The following is a 21,708-nucleotide window of genomic DNA, read 5'->3' on the forward strand; positions in this document are numbered from 1 at the left end:
GCCATCTCCTTCTCTCTCTCCTCCACCAAAACTTGGGGCTGCATTACCGGGATGGTTAATTTTCTGTGTCCCCTTGACTAGGCTGTAGTGCCCAGTTATGTAATCACATGTGAGTCTAGGCATTGCCGTGAGGGTGTGGCTTACATCTACCCTCAGTTGACTTGAAGTAAAGGCGATGACCCTTGACAATGTGTGTGGGCCTCCTCCAATCAGCTGAGGTCCTTCAGGGCAAAAAGTGCAGTTTCCCAGAAAAGAAGAGATTCTGCTTCAAGACTGCAGCATCACGTCCTGCCGAGTTGCCAGCCTGCCCGCCTGCCCTGTAGATTTTAGACCTGCCAGCTCCCCTGACTGTCTGGGCCAATTCGCTAAAATAAATCTAGATAGACAGACAGACAGACAGACATCAGTGTTGATAGACTGTTGGTTCTGTTTCTCTGGAGAGCCCTAACTGCTAGAGCTGCTCCAATTATCTCCTAACTGTTACCTAGTTATTAGCTGGTGTTCTTGTTACCTGTTGCTGCTTAATAAACTGCCCCCAAACCTGATGATTTGGGACTTCCCTGGCAGTCCAGTGGGTAAGACTCTGTGCTTCCACTGCAGGGGGGCACGGGTTCGATCCCTGGTCAGGGAACTAAGATCCCACACGCACGGCCAAAAAAAAAAAACAACTTGATGACATAGGCAATGATTTCGTAGTCTCTCACGGTTCCACTGGCTGACTGGGCTTAACTGGGGGACTCTTCATCAGGGGCTTTCATATGGTTTGTAGTCCGGTGGGCGGCTGGACTGGACCTCCACGATGGCTCCTTCTCACGGCTGGCAGTTGACATTGGCTTTTGCAGGAGCTCAGGTCGGGCGGCCAGCTACAACACCTGCAACGGAATCTCTGCGTGTGACTTGTGCTTCTTACAGCATGGTGGCTGGATTCCCTATCCAGAGATGGAATGTTCCAGGAGACTCAAGCAGAAGCCCCAAGACTGTTATGACCCAGAATGCCACTTGTGCTGTGTTGTCTCGGTCACAAGGGTCACAAAGTTGAGCGCAGATTCAAGGGAAGGAGCTTTCGAGTTTACTTCTTGATGTGAGGAACACCTCGCGTGCATGGGGAGAGAAGGAAGAGGTAGCGGTCATCTTTGGAGACCATCTCCAACACTGGGTCACTGCTGTATCCTCCCAACTGATGGCACCAGCTTATTCAACCCCCCCCATCTCTCCTCCCCACTGAAGCCAGGGGACACACCCTAAGATCTCATTGTAACGCTGCCGTAACTAGACCTTCCCTGACTCGTCCTTTCCCACAGGAGGAAGCTGAGTTGTTCCCCCTGTCTTGCTTCTAAGACTTGTCATGGTGCAGTTCTGCAGCGTTGCCCACCTAGGACACCACCCACTGGGCCAGACAGAGTTCCTTTCAACATTTTGCACGTTCTACGTTCTTTCTCCTCCCAGCCTTCACACTCCCTGTTTTCTGTTTCTCAGTGTCTTCCTCCCTCTCTTTCTCTTGCCTTACCTGGCTCCCTTTATTCACCTTTTGGTTTTCAGCTTAAACTTTGCTTCTTCTAGGGGCGCTGAGTCCTGACGCCCCAGGTTCAAATGGAACAGCTTCCCCTGGGCTCCTGTCTGCAGGGTCGGCCCAGATCTTGGTTTTGCATGAATATGGGCTTGGACTCAGTTAGACTTGCTTTCACTTTGCTTTCTTACTGACTCAGCAAAATGTAAACACCAGGCTAGGGATTCCAGTGAGCGGGTTGTCCCACTCAGAGCAGCACCTCAAATTCCTGTAGTTCATGCAACCCTTGGGCAGTGAGTAAGCTCACACCACAGACTGGGCTCCCTACCTCACACTGACGGCGGGCCGATCTCAAAGGCTCACACTGCTGTCACAAATGGAGGTGCCACTGGGCTACAGTCTCACCCTTCCAGGTTCCTTTTCTCACGCATCGCTGGTACGTGGCAGGCCTGGCCTCAGTGGTACACGGCAAGCCTGGCCTCAGTGGTACGCGGTAGGCCTGGCATCACCGGTACGCGGTAGGCCTGGCTTGGCCTATCCCAGCTCCTGACCCTCCTGACTCTTTTCTCCGTTATATCCCTGGTCCTGAGAACAGTACTGAGAGCTTGATTTGCTGAATAAATATCCATGCGAATGAATGAAATCTTCAGTTTACCCTAAACACTGTTCCATGTCACTAAACTTGATTCCTGACTCTACCCTCTTGGTGTTGGCTGTTCATATCTGTCCTCTTTAGTGTCAGACCCTGCCCTTGTCTTAGCAGGTCTGTTTTGCTTCCCAGCCCTAAGCAGCCTGTCGCCTGGGCAGAAATTTTGACCTTGGCCTTGACTCCATGGACCCCAGTTCCCAACCCTCAGTGCTTGAACCTGTATCCAGCTGGGTTTGCCCTTGAGGAAGGAATTTGGATGCTGTTTCACTCTTTTTTGCATAGTTGTGGAAATTCAGCAAGTTTAAAAATATTTAATCACAGTTTACAAAACATATTGAGTTGTATATTCCCATGAAGGTCATGGAATTTATCTACATGTCTTGTGACAGTGGCTGTGTGGGCTGTGTCAGTGGCTTTATTCCCTCTGTGTGTCTCTGTTATGGTTTATTTGTGTATAATAAGGTGACATTTAGAGAGAGAATAAGGCACACAGACATTAAGACTTAGGTTCAGGGCTTCCCTCGTGGCGCAGTGGTTGAGAGTCCGCCTGCTGATGCAGGGGACACGGGTTCGTGCCCCGGTCTGGGAGGATCCCACATGCCGCGGAGCGGCTGGGCCCGTGAGCCATGGCCGCTGAGCCTGCGCGTCCGGAGCCTGTGCTCCACAACGGGAGAGGCCACAACGGTGAGAGGCCCACGTACCGCAAAAAAAAAAAAAAGACTTAGGTTCAAATCTCAGTCACCAGTTACCAGCTGTGTGACTTCAGGCAAGTAGCTTAGCCTCTCTGTGTCTCAGCTTCCACATCTGAAAAATAAGAATAAAAAGTCGTGATGAAAATAGTGTTCGCCTCCTGGCACCTTGATGAAGATTTTATAAGTTACTATGTCAAGCGCTTCAAAGAATGTCTGGGACAGAAATAGAGTCACAGATGTAGGAAACAATTTTATGGTTACCGGGGGGATGGGGGAAGGGATAAACTGGGAGACTGGGATTGACATATACACACTACTATACATAAAATAGATAAGCAACAAGGACCTACTGTATAGCACAGGGAACTCTACTCAGTAGTCTGTAATGGCCTATATGGGAAGAGATCTAAAAGAGAGGGGATACAGGCATATGTGTAACTGATTCACTTTGCTGTACACCTGAAACTAACACAACACTGTAAATCAACTAAACTCCAATAAAAATTTAAAAAATAGAAGCCCCCCCCCAAAAAAAAAGAATGTCTGGGACATAGTGGGCACCATGCACATATTTACCATCATTTACGCATGAATATTCTTGAGCCACAAACTCACGTTTTGCTTTTTATGTTCCTGTCTGGGCCGCTATCTTGGGGCTCATTCTGACCCCTTTTCTGTCGAATGTGCTGTCTGTGTGAACGCAGGTTTCTGCATGATCGTGTAAGTGTTCACATTGCTCTCTGGATCCTTATGGGTCTTGGTGTTCTGGCTGTGGGCACGTGACTGTCTCTTGCTTTCTGTCTCCTCTCCTCTGCTTTCCCCGGATTTCACGTGTATGTTTCTGTCTCTTTTCTTTTTTTCCTTCTTGGTCTCATGCTCTGTCCACGTCTTTCTCTTTTTCCCTTGGTTTTTTGTGGCTTTAGCTTCCTCTTATTAACCTGGCTCCCTCTCTTCTGCAATTGCCTGTCATAGGAAAACTGAAAATTGAAAACTATTGTCTGCATTGATTAAGTAGCTTTCCATTCTTTTTCAGGAATTTAGAAGCTTAGGAATACGATAGTTTCCTTGCTCTCCAGAGGGGGCATTACACTGTCCTTTGCTTATACAACCTTCTGAGGACAGACTTTCCTTGCAATTCAGTGACACTTAATACATAAAAGATCCCCCTGTTGAACAGAGGTAAGCCACTGTTCATCACCTTTATTGCTTTGCCCAGAAGGCTTCTTCCAGTTTCTACTTCTGTGCTGCTCCAAGTTCCAGATGACGGCAGGGCAGAGTCTCTTTTATTCCTTGAGCTGTTCCCAGGGTCTAGCACGGCGCCTGAAACACAGGATGCTCTCGATTGTGAAATGAGTGAATTCCACTGGGGAGTGTTAAGGGTTGGGGGAGACCGACACGAGCATCGTGTGACGGAGTCATGGTTCCATCTCCCAGCAGCCTTACTTTAATCTCTTCGCTTTGTTCTTTCACCTAGTCAGTAGATCTCGGTAGGTCTCACATCTCCCCCACCCCAGCCTTTGCACCCTCACATCGCTTGCTTTCTGTGGGCCCTTTCAGTCTTTAACTAGGTGAACTCTAACAGCAGTGGGCCTTCCTCCCTCTGGTCTCCTTCCCTTACTGTCCAGTGACTTGCCCCAAACGTGGGTTCCTTCATTCACTGAACACATATTTATCCTGTGAGCCCTATGTGCTGGGCATGTACTAACACCTTCTTGGAACCTTCCCCTTGCCCCCCAGGCTAGTTCAAGTGCCCTTCCTCTGTGCGCTCAGCACAGCCTCTTCTGATGTCTATCTGTATCACGTTGAAATTATACTGAAGTACCAGTCACATTTGGTGTCTTTCTCTCCTGACGTAAGTAAACTCCCAGAGGGCAGGGTCCATCCATGCTTTCCTCATATTTGCATTGAAGAATTTATAAGTTGTAGTCCTCATGACCTTGAACTATGGCCATTACTCAGTGGGTGTTGGGTAACTACGGGCTGAATCGTTCTGTGCTTTGGTCCTGGTTCCGTATCTCAAAGTTACACAAATCTAATTCCTCCCAAGTCCATACAGTGTTTGAAGACAGCTGTTGAATGCCTCTGAATCTCTTCTTCTCCCATCTGGACAGTATGAGTTCCGGACAGGCCCTGGTTTCTCCAGGTGCCTCTGGAAGCAGAGTTTCTACACTAGACCCAAGCACAGTGAGTGTGGCTTGAGCATCTCCTCCCAGGTCACTGTTCTTTTACTTATATTGTTCAGTTCACAGTGGGATTTTTTAGTGAGCCAGTGCTCACTGCTGAGTTATACCAAGTCCATTTAAAACCTGGGAATCTTACTCCTTAAATGTCTTATGACTTATTCTCAACTTCCACCACCAAATTATTCTTCCTCTCCTCCCTTCCCCCGGCCCTTACACCACAGAGCTGCACACACAGGCCCACATGCAAACACACGGACTCACCCAGAGTCCAGTATGGTCGCTGGGGCGTGATGACTGTGTGTACGGAGGCTGGGCTGGGGTCTTGTACGGGATGCGACATCAACACCTACACGACAGAAAAGGCCCTTTGAGTCCATTGCACCCTCTTGCGTTTTGTAAGTGTGCTTTCAATTTTGAACTTGTAGATTCTATAAACATCTTTTGGGCAGTGAGATAGGGTGGCTCAAACAAGGACATGTTACTGGTTAAGATCATAAACAGCACAAAGGCAGAGACAGTGCTTATTTCATTCACCAGCGTGTAGACGGCACAGTGCTCAGTGCCTGCCTACATGCTAAATAAATATGTATGAATGAATGAATGGGTGAGCGAAGGCATGTGTAATATGTGACCGGCTTACCTTTGACAAGCCTGAGTTGTCCTCAGTTGGAAGGTGAGTATCAATGGAACCTATTTTGTAGGGTTATGTTATCCCCTAACTGAGACAATATATGTAAAATATTTAGCACATAGCGAGAGGGCACTAAATATTTGAGATTGTTATGATTGGTCCATCAGTAAATTATATAATGTGGGGGAGGGGCAGAAAAGGGCAGAAAAGGGAGCATCCACAGAAGAGAGGCGACTGGTGCATTGCTTGGCCCAGGTATGCTGTGATCTTGGTGACAGAAGAGAAATGTGGCCACGTTAGAAAACACAGGAGGGTAAAGTAAGTCCTTTGAATGTGTGCGGGTGCTTATGTTTTAAAACCCCTTTTCCTAGGAGCCTCATTAGAATCTTAGGGAATAGACGCCAGAAGAAAGGCAGCTCTTTATTAATACTTGGAAAGTGCCTTTAGCCTTTGCCTCACCCTGGCTGCCCCAGACTCATTAGGGAGTCTCAGGAGTTTGATAAACAGAAGAGAGGCCTGTGAGCCCTGGGCTGGGACACTTGGGTGGTTAGTATTCAGCATGTCCTGTAGGGTCTTGTGCACTGCAAGCCTTAAGCCGTCCTTAACATTTCATGGAAATCCAGGAAGCATCCCGCTTAGAACTGAAGAAGAATTTTGACCTGGGACTTGAAATGAATCAGAAAGAAAACAAACAAAACAAAAACAAAAAAGCAAAGATAAAAACCAAGGAAGCACTCAGCACCTAGGGTGGCAAAGAAAAACGAATTTCTACAGTCTGAACAAAAATCTCTCTCACAAGTATTTCATTAGACCAACTGTGATGCAGAGATGACTCTGGACATTTTCAGATTCTGTCTTTATAGATCAAGGCGAAAAGTATTAAGCCAGATTCTCCCAGGACCAACCTACTTTTTTTTTTTAATAGATCTTTATTGGAGTAGAATTGCTTCACAATACTGTGTTAGTTTCTGTTGCACAACAAAACGAATCAGCCATATGCACACACACGTCCCCATATCGCCTCCCTCTTGAGCCTCCCTCCCACCCTCCCTATCCTACCCCTCTAGGTGGTCACAAAGCACCAAGCCGATCTCCTTGTGCTATGCGGCTGCTTCCCACCAGCCAGGTATTTTACGTTCGGTAGTGTATATATGTCCATGCCACTCTCACTTGACTCCCACCTACTTCTTGAGAGTTTAAGCACTTTTGAAAGAATGTGAACTCTTTCCAGTTCTGGAAATCAATGAAGTACAGAGAGTCCCTATTCTTTTCTGGGGGCGGGGGTGGAAGGGACTAGATTTCCTTTTGGAACTGGATTGCGTAGAGGAAGTTGCTGAAGGTGTGACACAGCAAGGGTTAGAGCATCATTAAACCAGGGGTTTCTTTTCCATTAAATCCGAGGACACATTGTCTGGACCATGTCTGGATCATGACAACCTTGATCCCATCCATCGGGAATCGTGTAACCCTCCATGTAAAATAAGAGCCTTGAATGTCTCAGTTATATAGAGGGTTTGGAATATTCACATGTAAAATTTTTTGCAGCCTTTGAGGTATGTCTGGACAAGCTGTCAATGGGGTGCTACCAGCATTATTTTGGGCACTGCTGTGTTGTTTGGTGCCACTATGGAAAGCATCCCAAAGGAAGAAGCTCAAATGACAGCATTACCCACCCAAGATACTCTAGTGTAAACTGCAAAGAAGTGAATGTCAAAAGACATAAGCTGGAGTCACGAACAACCTGGGCGCCTTGGTTCTAACCCATAAACTCTTTCAACTCCAGTTTTCTCATCTCTAAAACGGGAATGGGGGCTTCCCTGGTGGCGCAGTGACTAAGAATCCACCTGCCAATGCAGGGGAAAATGGGTTTGAGCCCCGGTCCGGGAAGATCCCACATGCCGCGGAGCAACTGAGCCCGTGCGCCACAACTGCTGAGCCTGCACTCTAGAGCACGTGAGCCACAACTGCTGAGCCCACGAGCCCCAACTACTGAAGCCTGTGTGACGAGAAGCCTGAGCACTGCAATGTAGAGTAGCCCCCCACTCACCACAACTAGAGAAAGCCCTCGCACAGCAACAAAGACCCAACGCAGCCAAAAATAAATGAATAAGACTACTTACTACTTTAAAAAATAAATAAATAAAATGGGAATAATTATATTTTCTATCTCCCCGGTTGTTGTGGGCATCAGATGTCATAATAGGTGTGAAAATGCTCTGGAGAGTACAGTGCTTTACCAGGGTGAGGTTTGTGAATGCTGATATGGTTGGATATTTACTATGCATTGGAAAGGGTGAGCTTTTTGTCTCCATCGATTCAAATGCTAATCCTTCCTGAAACATCCTCACAGACACCCCCAAAAATAGTTTCACCAGCTCTCTGGGCATTGACTTGGCTCAGTTGACAGGTGAAATTCACTATCACATCTAGTGAATACCAAGTGTCCTTCATTTCTTAATGTCTCTTGCTCTTTTTACACAAGAAGGGGGAAATTGCCATGCCCATTATTGTGAGCACATCTAGTTGACTTTGGAGTCACCAAGGATTAGAATTGACTCTGTTTTTAGGGATGATGGGAAATGGAATAATAGAAACAAAATTCCATTTTGTTTTGTTTGTTCTAAGCATCTCAGCTCTATACTAACACTGGCTATTTATGGGGATCTTTACCATGCAGATGAACTGGGAAATGACAAAGAGCATAAATTTATAATTCTGCCACTAACTATAAAGGCTTAAAAATGTCCCATTAGTCAGTGACCCAACACAGGCTGCAGAAATGACATTTTGGGTAATTATTCCAATTTTTTCCTGGGATGTTATTAGGAATGATTAGGTATTTAACATTGATTTTTGATAGTGATTTCTTTAAAAGTGCAGGGGGGGTGGCTAAATCAATTCTGGTACATTCAGACAGTGCAACACTACTCTAGCAATAAAAAGGGATAAATTACTGACGTACATGGCAACATATGTGAATTGCAAAAACATTTATGCCAAGTGCAAGAAGCCTTACACAAAAGCGTGTATACAATATGATTCTTTTTTAAAAAATGAATTAAATTTTTAAAAACATTTTTATTGGAGTATAGCTGATTTACAATGTTGCGTTAATATGATTTATATAGATTTATATTTATATAGATTTATGTTTATATAGATTCTGGAACAGGCAGTACTAATGTTTGGTAAAAAATAATCACAAAAGTGGTTGCCTTGGGCTTCCCTGGTGGCGCAGTGGTTGAGAGTCCGCCTGCCGATGCAGGGGACACGGGTTCGTGCCCCGATCCCGGAAGATCCCACATGCCGCGGAGCGGCTGGGCCCGTGAGCCATGGCCGCTGAGCCTGTGCGTCCGGAGCCTGTGCTCCCCAAAGGGAGAGGCCACAACGGCGAGAGGCCTGCGTACCGCAAAAAAAAAAAAAAAAAAAAGTGGTTGCCTTGAGGTGGGGGAGGGCTGGAGGTGGACTGGGAAAGAATTTGAGGGAATTATCTAGTGGGGTTGGTAATATTCTGTATCTTGACAGGGCATTGGGTTACAGGGGTATATGCACTTCTCAAAACTCATTGAATGCACTTGGGATTTTATTGTATGTAAATTCTACCCCAAAATGCAAAATAATGATAAACATGCTGAAGTATTTAGGGGTGAGGCGTACTGGTACCTGTAATTTATGTTGAATTGCAATAACTATAACAACAAAAATGGATTGATGGATTAATACACAGCAAGGCAAATATAGTAAAAAATTACTTGTAGAGTTAGCTGGTCATTATTCAAATGCTCAGTGTCCAGTTCTTTCAACTTTCCTGAGGGTTTGAAAATTTTATAATATAATAATTGAAAATAATTTCAGAAAAAAACAATTTTTATAAAACATTTTGGCCACACTGCACAGCTTGCAGGATCTCAGTTCCCCACCCAGGGACTGAACCCGGGGCCACAGCAGTGAAAGCGCCGAATCCGACCCACTAGACCACCAGGGAACTCCCAGAAAAAAAAAGATTTAAAAACCCACAAAGGGTACTTTGCTTAGTGTTTTATTTTTTTTAATAATTGCATTTTTAAATTTTTATTTATTTATTTTGGCTGTGTTGGGTCTTAGTTGCTCGCACGGGCTTTCTCTAGTTGCGGCGAGTGGGGGCTGCTCTTCGTTGCAGTGTGCGGGCTTCTCATTGCGGTGGCTTCTCTTGTTGCGGAGCATGGGCTCTAGGTGCATGGGCTTCAGTAGTTGTGGCACGCGGGCTCAGTAGCTGTGGCTTGCGGCCTCTAGAGTGCAGGCTCATTAGTTGTGGCGCACAGGCTCAGTTGCTCCGTGGCATGTGGCATCTTCCTGGACCAGGGCTTGAACCCGTGTCCCCTGCATTGGCAGCCAGATTCTAAACCCCTGCACCACCAGGGAAGCCCTGCTTAGTGGGTTTTTTTTGTGATGCAATATTCTTTCAAGCACCAAATATCCTTAGAGAAATTAAGTTACTTGTAAAAGGTAAATGAGAATCTATTCCATTGCCTTTCTCAACATGCTGCATAGAAGAGACATTTAAAATTATAAACACATAAGGATTTCTGAGTTTGCAGTATGTCACATGAATGGTTATAAAATTAAATTTATAATTACAAATACTTAGTATCATATTTTTGACTACACATCATTTCATTTTCAATATTTTGTTGGTCTGGTCTCCATGGGCTATTAGAAATGGTAGGTTCTGAAATACAAAGAGAAATAATAAGCAGGTGATAGAATTCAAGTCAGAATGTACTCTTTTAATAATATCAGCTAACTGATACGAACTAATTTGAAAATCTTGATGTTTAGGGTACAAATAATACCACAGCACTGACTTTTCATACCCTGAGAATTACTGGCATTCACGAAGACTGGAATATAATTCAAAATGACTGTGACGGATTAAAGCATTGTATTCTTTCAAAAGAACCAAATTCAGTAGGAACATATATGAAAGTATACCCTTCAGGACCAAAAACCAGTAAAAAAAAATATATGCGATGGGAAAGGGCCAGTTAGGAATTCAGGGTATCAGTACTGACCACAGTCAGCTCTGTCTGCTGAATAGTCACTGTTCCTTGTGCTGTGGTGGGATCCAACTTTAATATATATTTTTAAGTAAAATAGAGAAATTAGTAAAGGTTTAAAGATGAACAAGGTGACATTAATGAAAAAACTGGTCTTATGGAGAAAATCTGAGAGAAGAGGAAATTCTCTAAATGCTTCAAAATTGAAAAGGTTCAAGTTGTGCTTGATGATTACCATTTTCAATTACATGAAGTGTTTTTTATGGAGAGATTCTATGAAAAACTAACCAGGGAGGTGGATTTAAGTGAAGAGAGTTCAAGTGTGCAAATCAAAGAGTCTCTTGACTTCAAGGTTGATTAAACTGTGGAATAATTATCAAGAGACGCTATGGAGTCTACATCCCCAGAGAATTACATAAGCAAAATATAAATTCTGAGTGGTTCTGGATTCACCTGCCAGAGGTTGGGGGCAAATTCCAACAACCCCTGGAAGGACCTTTCTGGGTCTGCATTCTGACAATAAGGTTTCACTCCATAGGAATAGTTTCTAAATATAGCTCAGTACTAAATTACATTTTTCTGGGCTTTCTGTAAAGAATGGCAACTTTAAGTTCACGTCATTTAAAAATTCAGTCTAGGGGCTTCCCTGGTGGTGCAGTGGTTGAGAGTGCGCCTGCCGATGCGGGGGACGCGGGTTCGTGCCCCGGTCCGGGAAGATCCCACATGCCGAGGAGCGGCTGGGCCCATGAGCCATGGCCGCTGAGCCTGCGCGTCCGGAGCCTGTGCTCCGCAACGGGAGAGGCCACAGCAGTGAGAGGCCCGCATGCCACAAAAAAATAAATAAATAAAAAATAAAAGAAGAAAAAAGATAACTATGTGACATGATGGACATGTTGATTAGCTTGTTTATGGTGATGATTGCACAGTATGTATGCATATTAAAGCATGAACATAAACAATTTGTATTTGTGAATATTTTTTTTTTTGCCCGCACCACGAGGCTTGTGGGATCTTAGTTCCCCGACCAGGGATCGAGCCCCAGACCCCCTGTTAGGAAGTGCAGAGTCCTAACCACTGGACAGCCAGGAAAGTCCCCGTACGTATGTGTGAATTATACCTCAGTGAAGCTCAAAAAAAATCACCGTATTGAATGATGCTTCTTTTCTTTGAACTTGTCTCATAATAAATGATTACATATTGCTTTGGTGATGATTTGTGACACTGGTCTTAATTTAGTTTCTGTACTGTTTAATAAAATAATTAGAAGGTAGTCTGACATTTTCTCTTTGTTGTTACAACATTATCATGAGAAAGAAGTCTTTATATTTAAACCGTTATATAATCAGTATTTCCTATGGGGGACTCGGTCCCTACCTGCATGTAAGTACGTTGATGTTCTTTGCTATTTAATCCTACCACAGCACTCTTGCACCATCCAGGGACAGTTAGAATGGAATGAGATAAAAATGTCATCTTTGCGAATGAGGTATCTTCTCTCTGAAAGTCAGTATGGCAAAATCCTCTTCTGCGTTTTCCATCGTCGTCTCTATTTTGGGTTTCTTAATCTTATTCCTTGATTCACTTTTATCCTTTTCCTTCACAGAGTGGAACTTGCTTCGTGTTGTGATGCCGTTCAAAACTTCGTTGTTTCTCAAAATAACACTCCCGTCGGGACGAACATGAGTTACGAGGTGGAAAGTAAAAGCGAAATCCAAATCAGAGGGAACATGTTTGATATGTTGCCAGTGGTGAGTGAGAATTTCTTGCGGTTTGTGTCACCATTTAAGGTGAATGTTGGCTCAGATTAAGATAGAAGAATGGAGCAGTTAATTCATTAAAATGCCACTCTGTTGTGTAAGATACGCATGGCAGTCCATTTTCAGAAGGCAGCTTTGAATACTTGTGGCTCTGTGGGGAATGGTATTTATATCTTAAGTGATAAGCTCTTCCAGCCCTTGAGTCTTCATGACTCATCCTTGAATGAGATGAGGTACTTGGGCTTTCTGCATAGTAATTACCAGGGCTTGGGAAAATGACCATTTTTCACCTCCAGTAAGACTCCTCCAGTTGTCAGTTTCAGTGACTAAATCAGTTCCTTCACAATGAACTGTAGGTTTATGTGGCTAATCTTTGGGAAGTAAATACATAAGAATTTGCGGTCCGTAAAGGTAACCTCCACAAGACAGGGATTTTTATCTACTGTGTTCTTATGTATCCCAAGCTCCTAGGACATTCCCCAGTGCACAGATGCATTCATTACATATTCGTTATTTAAACTAATGAGTAATGATGCTGTATCATTACACTATAAATCCAAATTTGGGGGGAATTTTTCTCCTGAAAATATCCCACTGCTGATGAACTACACTCTCAGGCATCTTTTTTTTTTTTTTTTTTTTCGGTACGCGGGGCTCTCACTATTGTGGCCTCTCCTGTTGCGGAGCACAGGCTCCAGATGCGCAAGCTCAGCGACCATGGCTCACGGGCCCAGCCACTCCATAGCATGTGGGATCTTCCCGGACCGGGGCACGAACCCGTGTCCCCTGCATCGGCAGGCGGACTCTCAACCACTGCGCCACCAGGGAAGCCCTCAGGCATCTTTTTATGATTTGATGAAAAGCAATTAGGCCAAGTCAGTGGTCAAAATGAGATCGCTTTATATATGCAGTTTACCAACTGTAGAATTTTCAGTTCTTACAATTAATTCCATTTTGCTGGACCTTTGACTTGTTTCAACTATTTTACTGTCATGTAAGTTCCAATTTTTTTTAATATTACAATTCAAAGGAAGTATAATTTTCTGGGAATGAATGAAAAATCAATACACAATGTTAGAGAAAAAAAATATTGCACATTTTCCAGAAGGGAACGGGGACCAAAATAATAACTCATATGGCATTCTGAAAGTCCCCTCGTGATGCACTGAAATTACCAATAGCTGAAAAGACAGCAACTAAAGAATATTTATATCCCTTATCAGGGAAGACCTTGGGGAGTTCCACAGAGGGCAACTGTTTCACCCTTGCCATTTTTGCTAGTGTTTTCCTTGCTTTAGGCTGGTCAGAACAGAGGATCTGCAGGTACTTTTTTGCTTCTGATTGGCACCTTGAAAAGAATAACTTAGCATAGGCTTGATAATTCTGGATGCAGTTAACAACAGCATCCATTTTCCAAATTAATACTGACTTTTTAAAACTAGGGGGAGGAAATTCTGAAGTTAATACAGTAACAGCTGCAAAGCGAGGTCACTTTTCTGTGTTTCTTCAACATCCCCTTCCACAGACACAGCATCCGAGGTTGCTTCCCACACCCCAACCCTGCTTTGTTCTGTGAGGCACACAGCCAGCAGATCGCAGTAGATGCTTTGGATGAAATGTTGTGAAGTCACTTACTCCAAAGCTTTGCTAAGTTATTGAAAGGAAAACAACGAAGCTGGTTTTCAACCAGAGTTAGCAACAAGCAGGCAGTTGAGTCGCCCAGATTTGCGTTTTCTTAGGAGCCTTATTGTAAGGAACGTTGAAATTGTCATTTATTTGAACTCTTACTGAACGTAAGATACCAAAGCATGTGGATGTTTTCCTCCCAGTTCACCAAGAAACCAGAGAAACACGTTCATTACTTTGAGTGTTTAATTGGAGATATGTTCCCCTCGGTAATCTTTTCTATTGTACCATAAAGAGCCTATTTGCATTCTGCCCTGTCTGTAAAATGCAGAATTTACTGTGGTATCGGTTAGTAAACACGGTCTGAAAACATCTTGCGCTAGAAGTTCAGTGATTTGAAGTAGCCCAGGGCCTGTGGGAACCATTCATGAAAGAGCCAGGCACTCTGATGGGCGTCGCATCTGTGCAGGGAAATAAGGCACATCCTTCAGTTAACCTTTCACCCCTAGAATGACAGACAGCACCTGTATAATGTGTTGTGATTAAGACCATGGACTCTGAACCAGCCTGCCTGGGTTTGAATCCCAGCTCTGCTGCTTTCTAGCCCTTCCTTAAACTCATGCCTCCGTTTTCCCATCTGTAAAATGCCCTCAAGGTTGTTGGATGGATTCCATGTGTTAACAAGTTACGACTCGGGAAAGTGCTTCTCACACCAGAAGCACAACATGATTTTTCATTTTTGTGGACAAACGCAGACATGCTGAAAGAGAGTTCTCATCACTCGTTTGGCATCTCCCAGTGCAGATTCAGGAGCACACGGGAGTCAGGGTGATTCAGGATCTGTTGGGCAGCTCAGAACCACACTGGTCCTGGGGCGTTGCCAGTGGGGCTGGTACACTGGGCAGGAGGGTGCCTTGATTCCTAGCAGTGTAAATATCCCCATCGTGGCGATTGTAATTTACCAGTGGTTTCACAATCGGCTGACAAAATTCCTGAATATTTACCGGTTGGTGCCCATAAGCTGGTACAGCTGGGTTCCAACATGGCGCTGGGGGTTGCACCCAGGTGGCCATTGGGCCAGTCGTCACCCATTGAAAAGCAGTGGTCCTCTAGGCGAGGTCTGCAGTAGAAGACGGGGGAAAATGAAAAGTAATAAACATGCTCTCTGCCCCTGAGGACCTATACTCACATGCTGGAGACAAAGCAGGTGAATCAGGACCTCATCATCGAGGAACTCTGAGCGGACACCCTTGCTGCTGGTTAAGGTCACATCCTTACCTCCAGAAAAGTGACCAGCAAAGGCAAAGTACACTGTCAAATTGAAAAGTTACGTTTCAGACTGCGGAGGATTTGGTAAAAGTGGGAAGTCTTTTGGGGTCTGCCAGTTGGGTCCTTGGAGGAAACAAAAATGATTCCGGCCTTAGAAATGAATTTGAAACAAATCCGCACAGAGTTACTGGGCGTCCCTGAAGCACCCTGGCTGATCATTTACAGAGATCGCAGGCATAAATCTCCTGTCATCACTGAGCCGGAAGGTCTTAACTATTTAAGAAGCACAGAGAACTTTCACTAAATTATCTATTAATTTTCTGGCCAAGAATAGAGTTTAATGCTACTTTGGAATTGCTTTCTTTTCTATTTTTGGCTGGAAATGGTCCTGTTGGTCGGAAAGGCCCATGTGGGATTTTGCCATCCTCAATTTATTTACTTAATTATGTGATGTAAAATACGTTAAAGTACATTTTAAGAACAAGTGTATTATATTTTGTATTATTACATTATGTTTGTCTGTGATATGCTATATATTCCTCTCAAGAGAAATGAAACAGGTTTACAGAATTTTTTTATGATGTCATAAGTTGATTAACACGCTGTGGTATTGCTTCTTCTTCTTTTTCTTTCCTTAGCATGTGTAAAGATTAAGCTACTTGAATTAAGCTGATGATGTTTATGGCTCTAAAACTAAAGCTATTTTATGGCGGTTTTTCCCTTTCTCCTGATAGACTCAGCCTTTTGTGGGGTACCCTTACAATCAGTGTGCCGTGGTTGGAAATGGGGGGGTTCTGAATCAGTCTCTCTGCGGAGCTGAAATCGATAAATCCGACTTTGTTTTTAGGTAAGCTCTGTCAGATTGGTTTCTTTGACATCCAAGATCAGCTGGATATTTTAAATGAATAGGCTAAAGATACTCTGTGTAAATTTTGACCTTTGAACTCTGTTGCTTAAGCCTGCAATTTATCTAGTGCGTTTCCAAAAGTGTTAAATGGATCATGAGTTCCTCTGAATGTTGCTATGGTCACTTAACTTTCCAGAAACCCTGCATGAGATCATAGTCAACGAGGGTCTTCACTGCAGGACTTGTCAGAGCCTTCAGTATATTAAGGATACTTTTTTTTTTTTTTTAAACAGAGCATTTCAAGAACACTTTGTTCTCAGGTAATACTTGTGAAAATGCTGACTTAGATGTTGTATAGCCACACAACATTGATGTTTATTTAGGTTTCTGGCCTGAAATTTTTAAAAAATGTGCAGCTTCTAAATTCTGATCTTTTAAAATGTTTATATCTCAGTACAAGCTAGCTTGCCAAAACAGAAACAAAAGCGGTTCCTCTGTGTGTCTGAACTAATAAGACAAGCCACAGAGCATCTCCACTTTCAGAATATGATGGAAAGAGGATTCATCCCTGTGAGGGTGGATTTCAATTGAAATGCACCTTTTTATAAAGTCAGTTGAAATCCGTTTCTTCCCATTTCAGGTGCACCGATTGCGTACACCAGAGGAGATCCTTTGATCTTTATTGATTTAATGCTGCCCATTTTAGCACATGAAAAAGAAACAGGACTCTGAATCAGTAGCTCCCCCTCACTTTAATTTTATGCTGAAGATAATAACAGAACAACAGACCTGGCAGCCCAACAATTATTGAATGTGTTCGTCATGATGAATGTGAAAATGGCCAATACCTGCATGATTTAGCCATTTTGTTAAAGTACTCAGTATGGAAAAACCATAAGGAAGATAAATAATTCTTCTTGTAATAGACTTTTTTATAGACTGAAAATTCCCAAAACATCTGGGGTGAATATTATGCCTAAACATCCATTTTACTTTATAGCAGATATAAGAAATACAAGTTTAGGTTTAACAAGCAGGGAAAAAAACCCCAAAATCAAAAAACCCAACAGCTACTTAATTTATAACTCTAAAATAAATGCGTATATTTCTAGATTCTGCATTTGTTGATGCCAGCTATTTTTCTGAATATAGAGTTCCTTTTGAAGTTAGCCTTCCAAACTGAAAGGTCAAATTGGGGCTGTACATGGTTGGTGTCATTAAAATTTATTTAGTTTTTAAGCCTATCTCTATTTTGGTTGTACATGTTTCATAGTTTATAAAACCATCTGGAAGCTGATTATCATTTTTTTTTTCATTTCAGAAGATTGGGAGCTGTCAGTTAAGTGTGTAAGGAGCAAAAATAGGCGATGAGTGGCTTTACTGTACTGTGTATATACAATACCCAATATTTCCCCTAGGGGTCTCCAATGATACCATATTGGAAATCATCTTTGAGTCTTCAAAAGAATATGAGACTGGGCTTCCCTGGTGGCGCAGTGGTTGGAAGTCCGCCTGCCGATGCAGGGGACGTGGGTTCGTGCCCCGGTCCGGGAGGATCCCGCATGCCACAGAGCGGCTGGGCCCGTGAGCCATGGCCGCTGAGCCTGCGCGTCCAGAGCCTGTGCTCTGCAACGGGAGAGGCCACAACAGTGAGAGGCCCGCATACGGCAAAAAAAATAAAAATAAAAGAGAATATGAGACTGTTCTAGAAAGTAGATTTGTTACAGGAGGCCCACTAATGAAGATATTTCTGTGGCCTATTATCTAAATTAATATTTATTTTTCCCAAGGTGCCATATTTGTTTTCTGATGTATCTTTTTTATCATTGAGAGAAGTACGTGTTTCATTTATTCATATATTTCATAGAGCATGGAATAGAATATTTCAACCTCATCTTACAGAACACATCAAGTTTAAACAGCCTTCCTCAGAGATGCTCCCTTTGTATGTATAGCTTTAAAGAAATGGTCTACTTGAAATTCTGTAAATGATACTTTCTCTTTCCTGTGTGACAAGAATATACTTACTCAAAATTAAAATTCTTAATTTGTTTTCCAATTTAAAAGCAAAATAGTACTCAAAAGAGGATGAGAACATCAATATGAAAACATCATTATAAGAACATTAAGGTTTTATTTATTAAACAGCTTAATTTGGTGGAAAAACAGTCCATATGGGAATCAGGAAATTTTGATTTTTTTTTATATAGCCTTTGCTTCTGGCAGACACTATAACCTTAGTCGCAGTGCCTCAATTTTTTAAAATCTGTAAATTGGTGATCATACCTCTGTGGGAATCTAATTAATATAAATAATATTTTTTTTTTTTTTGCGGTATGCGGGCCTCTCACCGCCGTGGCCTCTCCCGTTGCGGAGCACAGGCTCCGGACATGCAGGCTCAGCGGCCATAGCTCACGGGCCCAGCCGCTCCGCGGCATGAGGGATCCTCCCGGACCGGGGCACGAACCCACGTCCCCTGCATCGGCAGGCAGACTCCCAACCACTGCGCCACCAGGGAGGCCCCAATAAATAATCATTTTAATAAAAGGATCATGATCTCTTCAAAAGCTAGGCAAGGTGTAATTGTCATTTCTAGTTTTGTTACTTATAAAGGTCTTACATAATACTGAAAGCATTTATCAAATACATTTATTTTATCCAATATTGAAATGCCAGCTAAGAGTTCAGTATTTATTAAATGTTTTTCGATGGAAATCAGATGAATTCTGAGAATCCTCTTAACAACAATAATTTTCTCCAATAAAATGAGAATGATCACATGTATATGTGTGGATGTATGTGGATGTACTTTTTTTTTTTTCACAAGTTATATTTTGAGAATAGTTTTCCTTCCATATTTCAGGTGTAACCTCCCCCCAACCACAGGAAATTTTACCAATGATGTTGGCACTAAAACCAACCTGGTGACTCTAAATCCCAGTATCATAAGACTAAGGTAAGTACCTCAAATTACATAACTGTTCAAGAACATTCTTCTCATTATTTAACCTGTTTCTTAGTCTGAGCACTAATCTTGTTGCTGAGGCTGACTTCTAATACAGCTGGAATGGCTTTTTAGGAAAATATATAAGAATATATTGGTAATTTAGGTTGTGGCTCATAAGAGGTATGTCCAGTTGTACTTCTAATGTCATAAGCTGAATGTTGCTAATCCAATGAGAACTTTTTAAACAATACTGAAATTCCTTTTTTAGATTTCCTTTAAGAATTTTAGTGTTACTCCTGTCTTGATAGCGCTTTCTTGAAAAAACTTAGTCTATTTAGAAGCTTCAGAGAGTAACCCTTAGGAGAACCTGGCAAAATCAAGTTTTCACTTCGGGCAGTTTATTACTAAAAAATAATTCCTGTATTTTATTTTCCACAATGTAACTACTACAAAATGTTGGCTGTTTAATGAAAATCCCATATATAGTTTTATTCAACTATTTTCATCCGAAGTGACTAATAATTGTTACTAGTAGAATACACCCCTCAAATAGTTCTAGTATGGCTTAAGAGAATAAAATATTGTACCTGTCTCCCCAATGCTTATTTTCTAAACACACGCAGTCATGCACACCAGTATATTTACTGAGGTATTATTTAAATTAAACACACAGAGCTATCACAATCCATGGAGGAAATTTAAGATGTGTGTGTGTGTGTGTATGCATATAGATATTTTAGGCTTTCTAAAGGAAACTGTTATTTTATAATAACATATACACAAATGTACAGCTCAATGAATTTTTTTAATGTACAGCTATTTTTTTTTTTTTTTTTTTTTTTTGCGGTATGCGGGCCTCTCACTGTTGTGGCCTCTCCCGTTGCGGAGCACAGGCTCCGGATGCGCAGGCCCAGCGGCCATGGCTCACGGGCCCAGCCGCTCCGCGGCATATGGGATCCTCCCAGACCGGGGCACGAACCCGTATCCCCTGCATCGGCAGGCGGACTCCCAACCACTGCGCCACCAGGGAGGCCCAATGTACAGCTATTTTAAGAGTGTGTTATGTTCGAGAAAACATTTCAGCGTTATACATTTGGAAGGTAATTCATCATTAAAACGCAACCTTCGGAAAAAATTACTGAGTTGGAAGATAAAATAATATAAAAAATGTATGTCCAGTAAGGGTATTGCCCCCTAAGAAGGTAGAAATGAAAGCCTAGATATGCCAAGAAAGAGAAATGAAGACCTCACCCCTGATATTTACAAGATGCTTACTTGACATGAGTTTTCTCTGAGTCTGCAGTTTGTCTCTTTTATATACAGTGATATAAATGGTTCTGTTTCTTGGCCAATGGTGAATTCAGCCTCATGTTACCAAAACTGCTCCTTTGATGATTACTGTTAAAATCATGATGTTTTAAAACTTTGGCAGATATGGGAACTTAAAGGAAAAGAAAGCAGTATTTCTGGAGGACGTTGCAGCCTATGGAGATGCATTCCTCCTTCTGCCGGCCTTTTCCTTCAGGGCCAACACTGCGCCCTCTTTTAAGGTGTACTACACACTGAAGGAGTCCAAAGCAAGACAAAGGGTTTTATTTTTCCATCCCAAGTACCTGAAAAACCTTGCCCTCTTCTGGAGGACTAAAGGTGTGACCGAGTATCGCCTGTCCTCCGGCTTGATGATCACAAGTGTGGCAGTTGAACTGTGCGAGAACGTGAAACTCTATGGATTCTGGCCCTTCTCTAAAACTGGAGAGAACACACCTGTCAGCCATCACTACTACGACAACAAGTTACCTAAGCGCGGTTTCCATGAGATGCCCAAGGAGTATAGACAAATTCTCCAGCTTCACGTGAAAGGCATCCTCAGATTACAATTTAGCAGATGTGAAATAGCCTAAACCAGATGTCTTTAAACGGGAATCGTGTTCACACAATGCAGTAGGTGAGTGTCAGTGTTCCAAACACCGAAAGAGGGGGTTGTACGGTGTCGAAGGAAGAGTCCCTAAATTTGGTTGGATCAAAGCTCTGGCACTCGGTTTGCAATCTCAGCAACTCATTTCATTGTTCTGATCTTCAGTTCTCTTCCTGTAAAATGGGGACCATGATCTCTAACTCATATTAGGAGGATCTGATAATCTGTGAAAACTTTCCGCAAGTATTTAGCATGAGGTAGGGACTCCATAAATATCCCCTCGTTGATACTTTTAACAGCCGTTTTCACCTTCACCAGACATAATAAAAAGGCAGGCTGTCTTGAAGACTCTTTCTGAAGAGAACAGCTGAACTGCCAGTATCCACTGGAATTCTTTCTCTGGCAGGAGCCTCTATTATCCGTAATATCGTTCCCACCTTTCTTCCTGTCTTAAAGAGGGCATATAAGGAAGCTGTGTAATTAAACAAGAAACCCGTGGTTATGCGGGAATGAACACCTTACGCCTCTAATTACATTCACTTGTGTCTTGAGCTGTGCTGGTGTCGTGGTTGGATTTAGGCCAATCCTTTTCCTCCTTTATCTACATTTAAAAATCACTCTATTAACTTCCTATCTCACTCTTAAGCCT

The 21,708-nt window shown here is 42.9% G+C and overlaps 1 protein-coding gene across 1 annotated transcript in view; it reads left to right on the plus strand.

Annotated features, from left to right (window-relative positions):
- The window catches only part of ST8SIA6 (ST8 alpha-N-acetyl-neuraminide alpha-2,8-sialyltransferase 6), a gene marked incomplete at both ends in the record, with an annotated part of 125,475 nt that extends 104,430 nt beyond the window's left edge, over window positions 1-21,045 (plus strand). The window contains 4 exons of the mRNA XM_082617064.1: window positions 12,302-12,446; window positions 16,085-16,197; window positions 19,061-19,153; window positions 20,577-21,045. Of these exons, the coding sequence (XP_082473190.1) occupies window positions 12,302-12,446; window positions 16,085-16,197; window positions 19,061-19,153; window positions 20,577-21,045 (820 nt within the window). The remainder of the gene's footprint in view (window positions 1-12,301; window positions 12,447-16,084; window positions 16,198-19,060; window positions 19,154-20,576) is intronic.
- Window positions 21,046-21,708: the final 663 nt, after the last annotated feature.

The sequence above is a fragment of the Mesoplodon mirus genome, assembly GCF_964341445.2.
Source record: "Mesoplodon mirus genome assembly, chromosome: 4".
NCBI lineage: Eukaryota > Metazoa > Chordata > Mammalia > Artiodactyla > Ziphiidae > Mesoplodon > Mesoplodon mirus.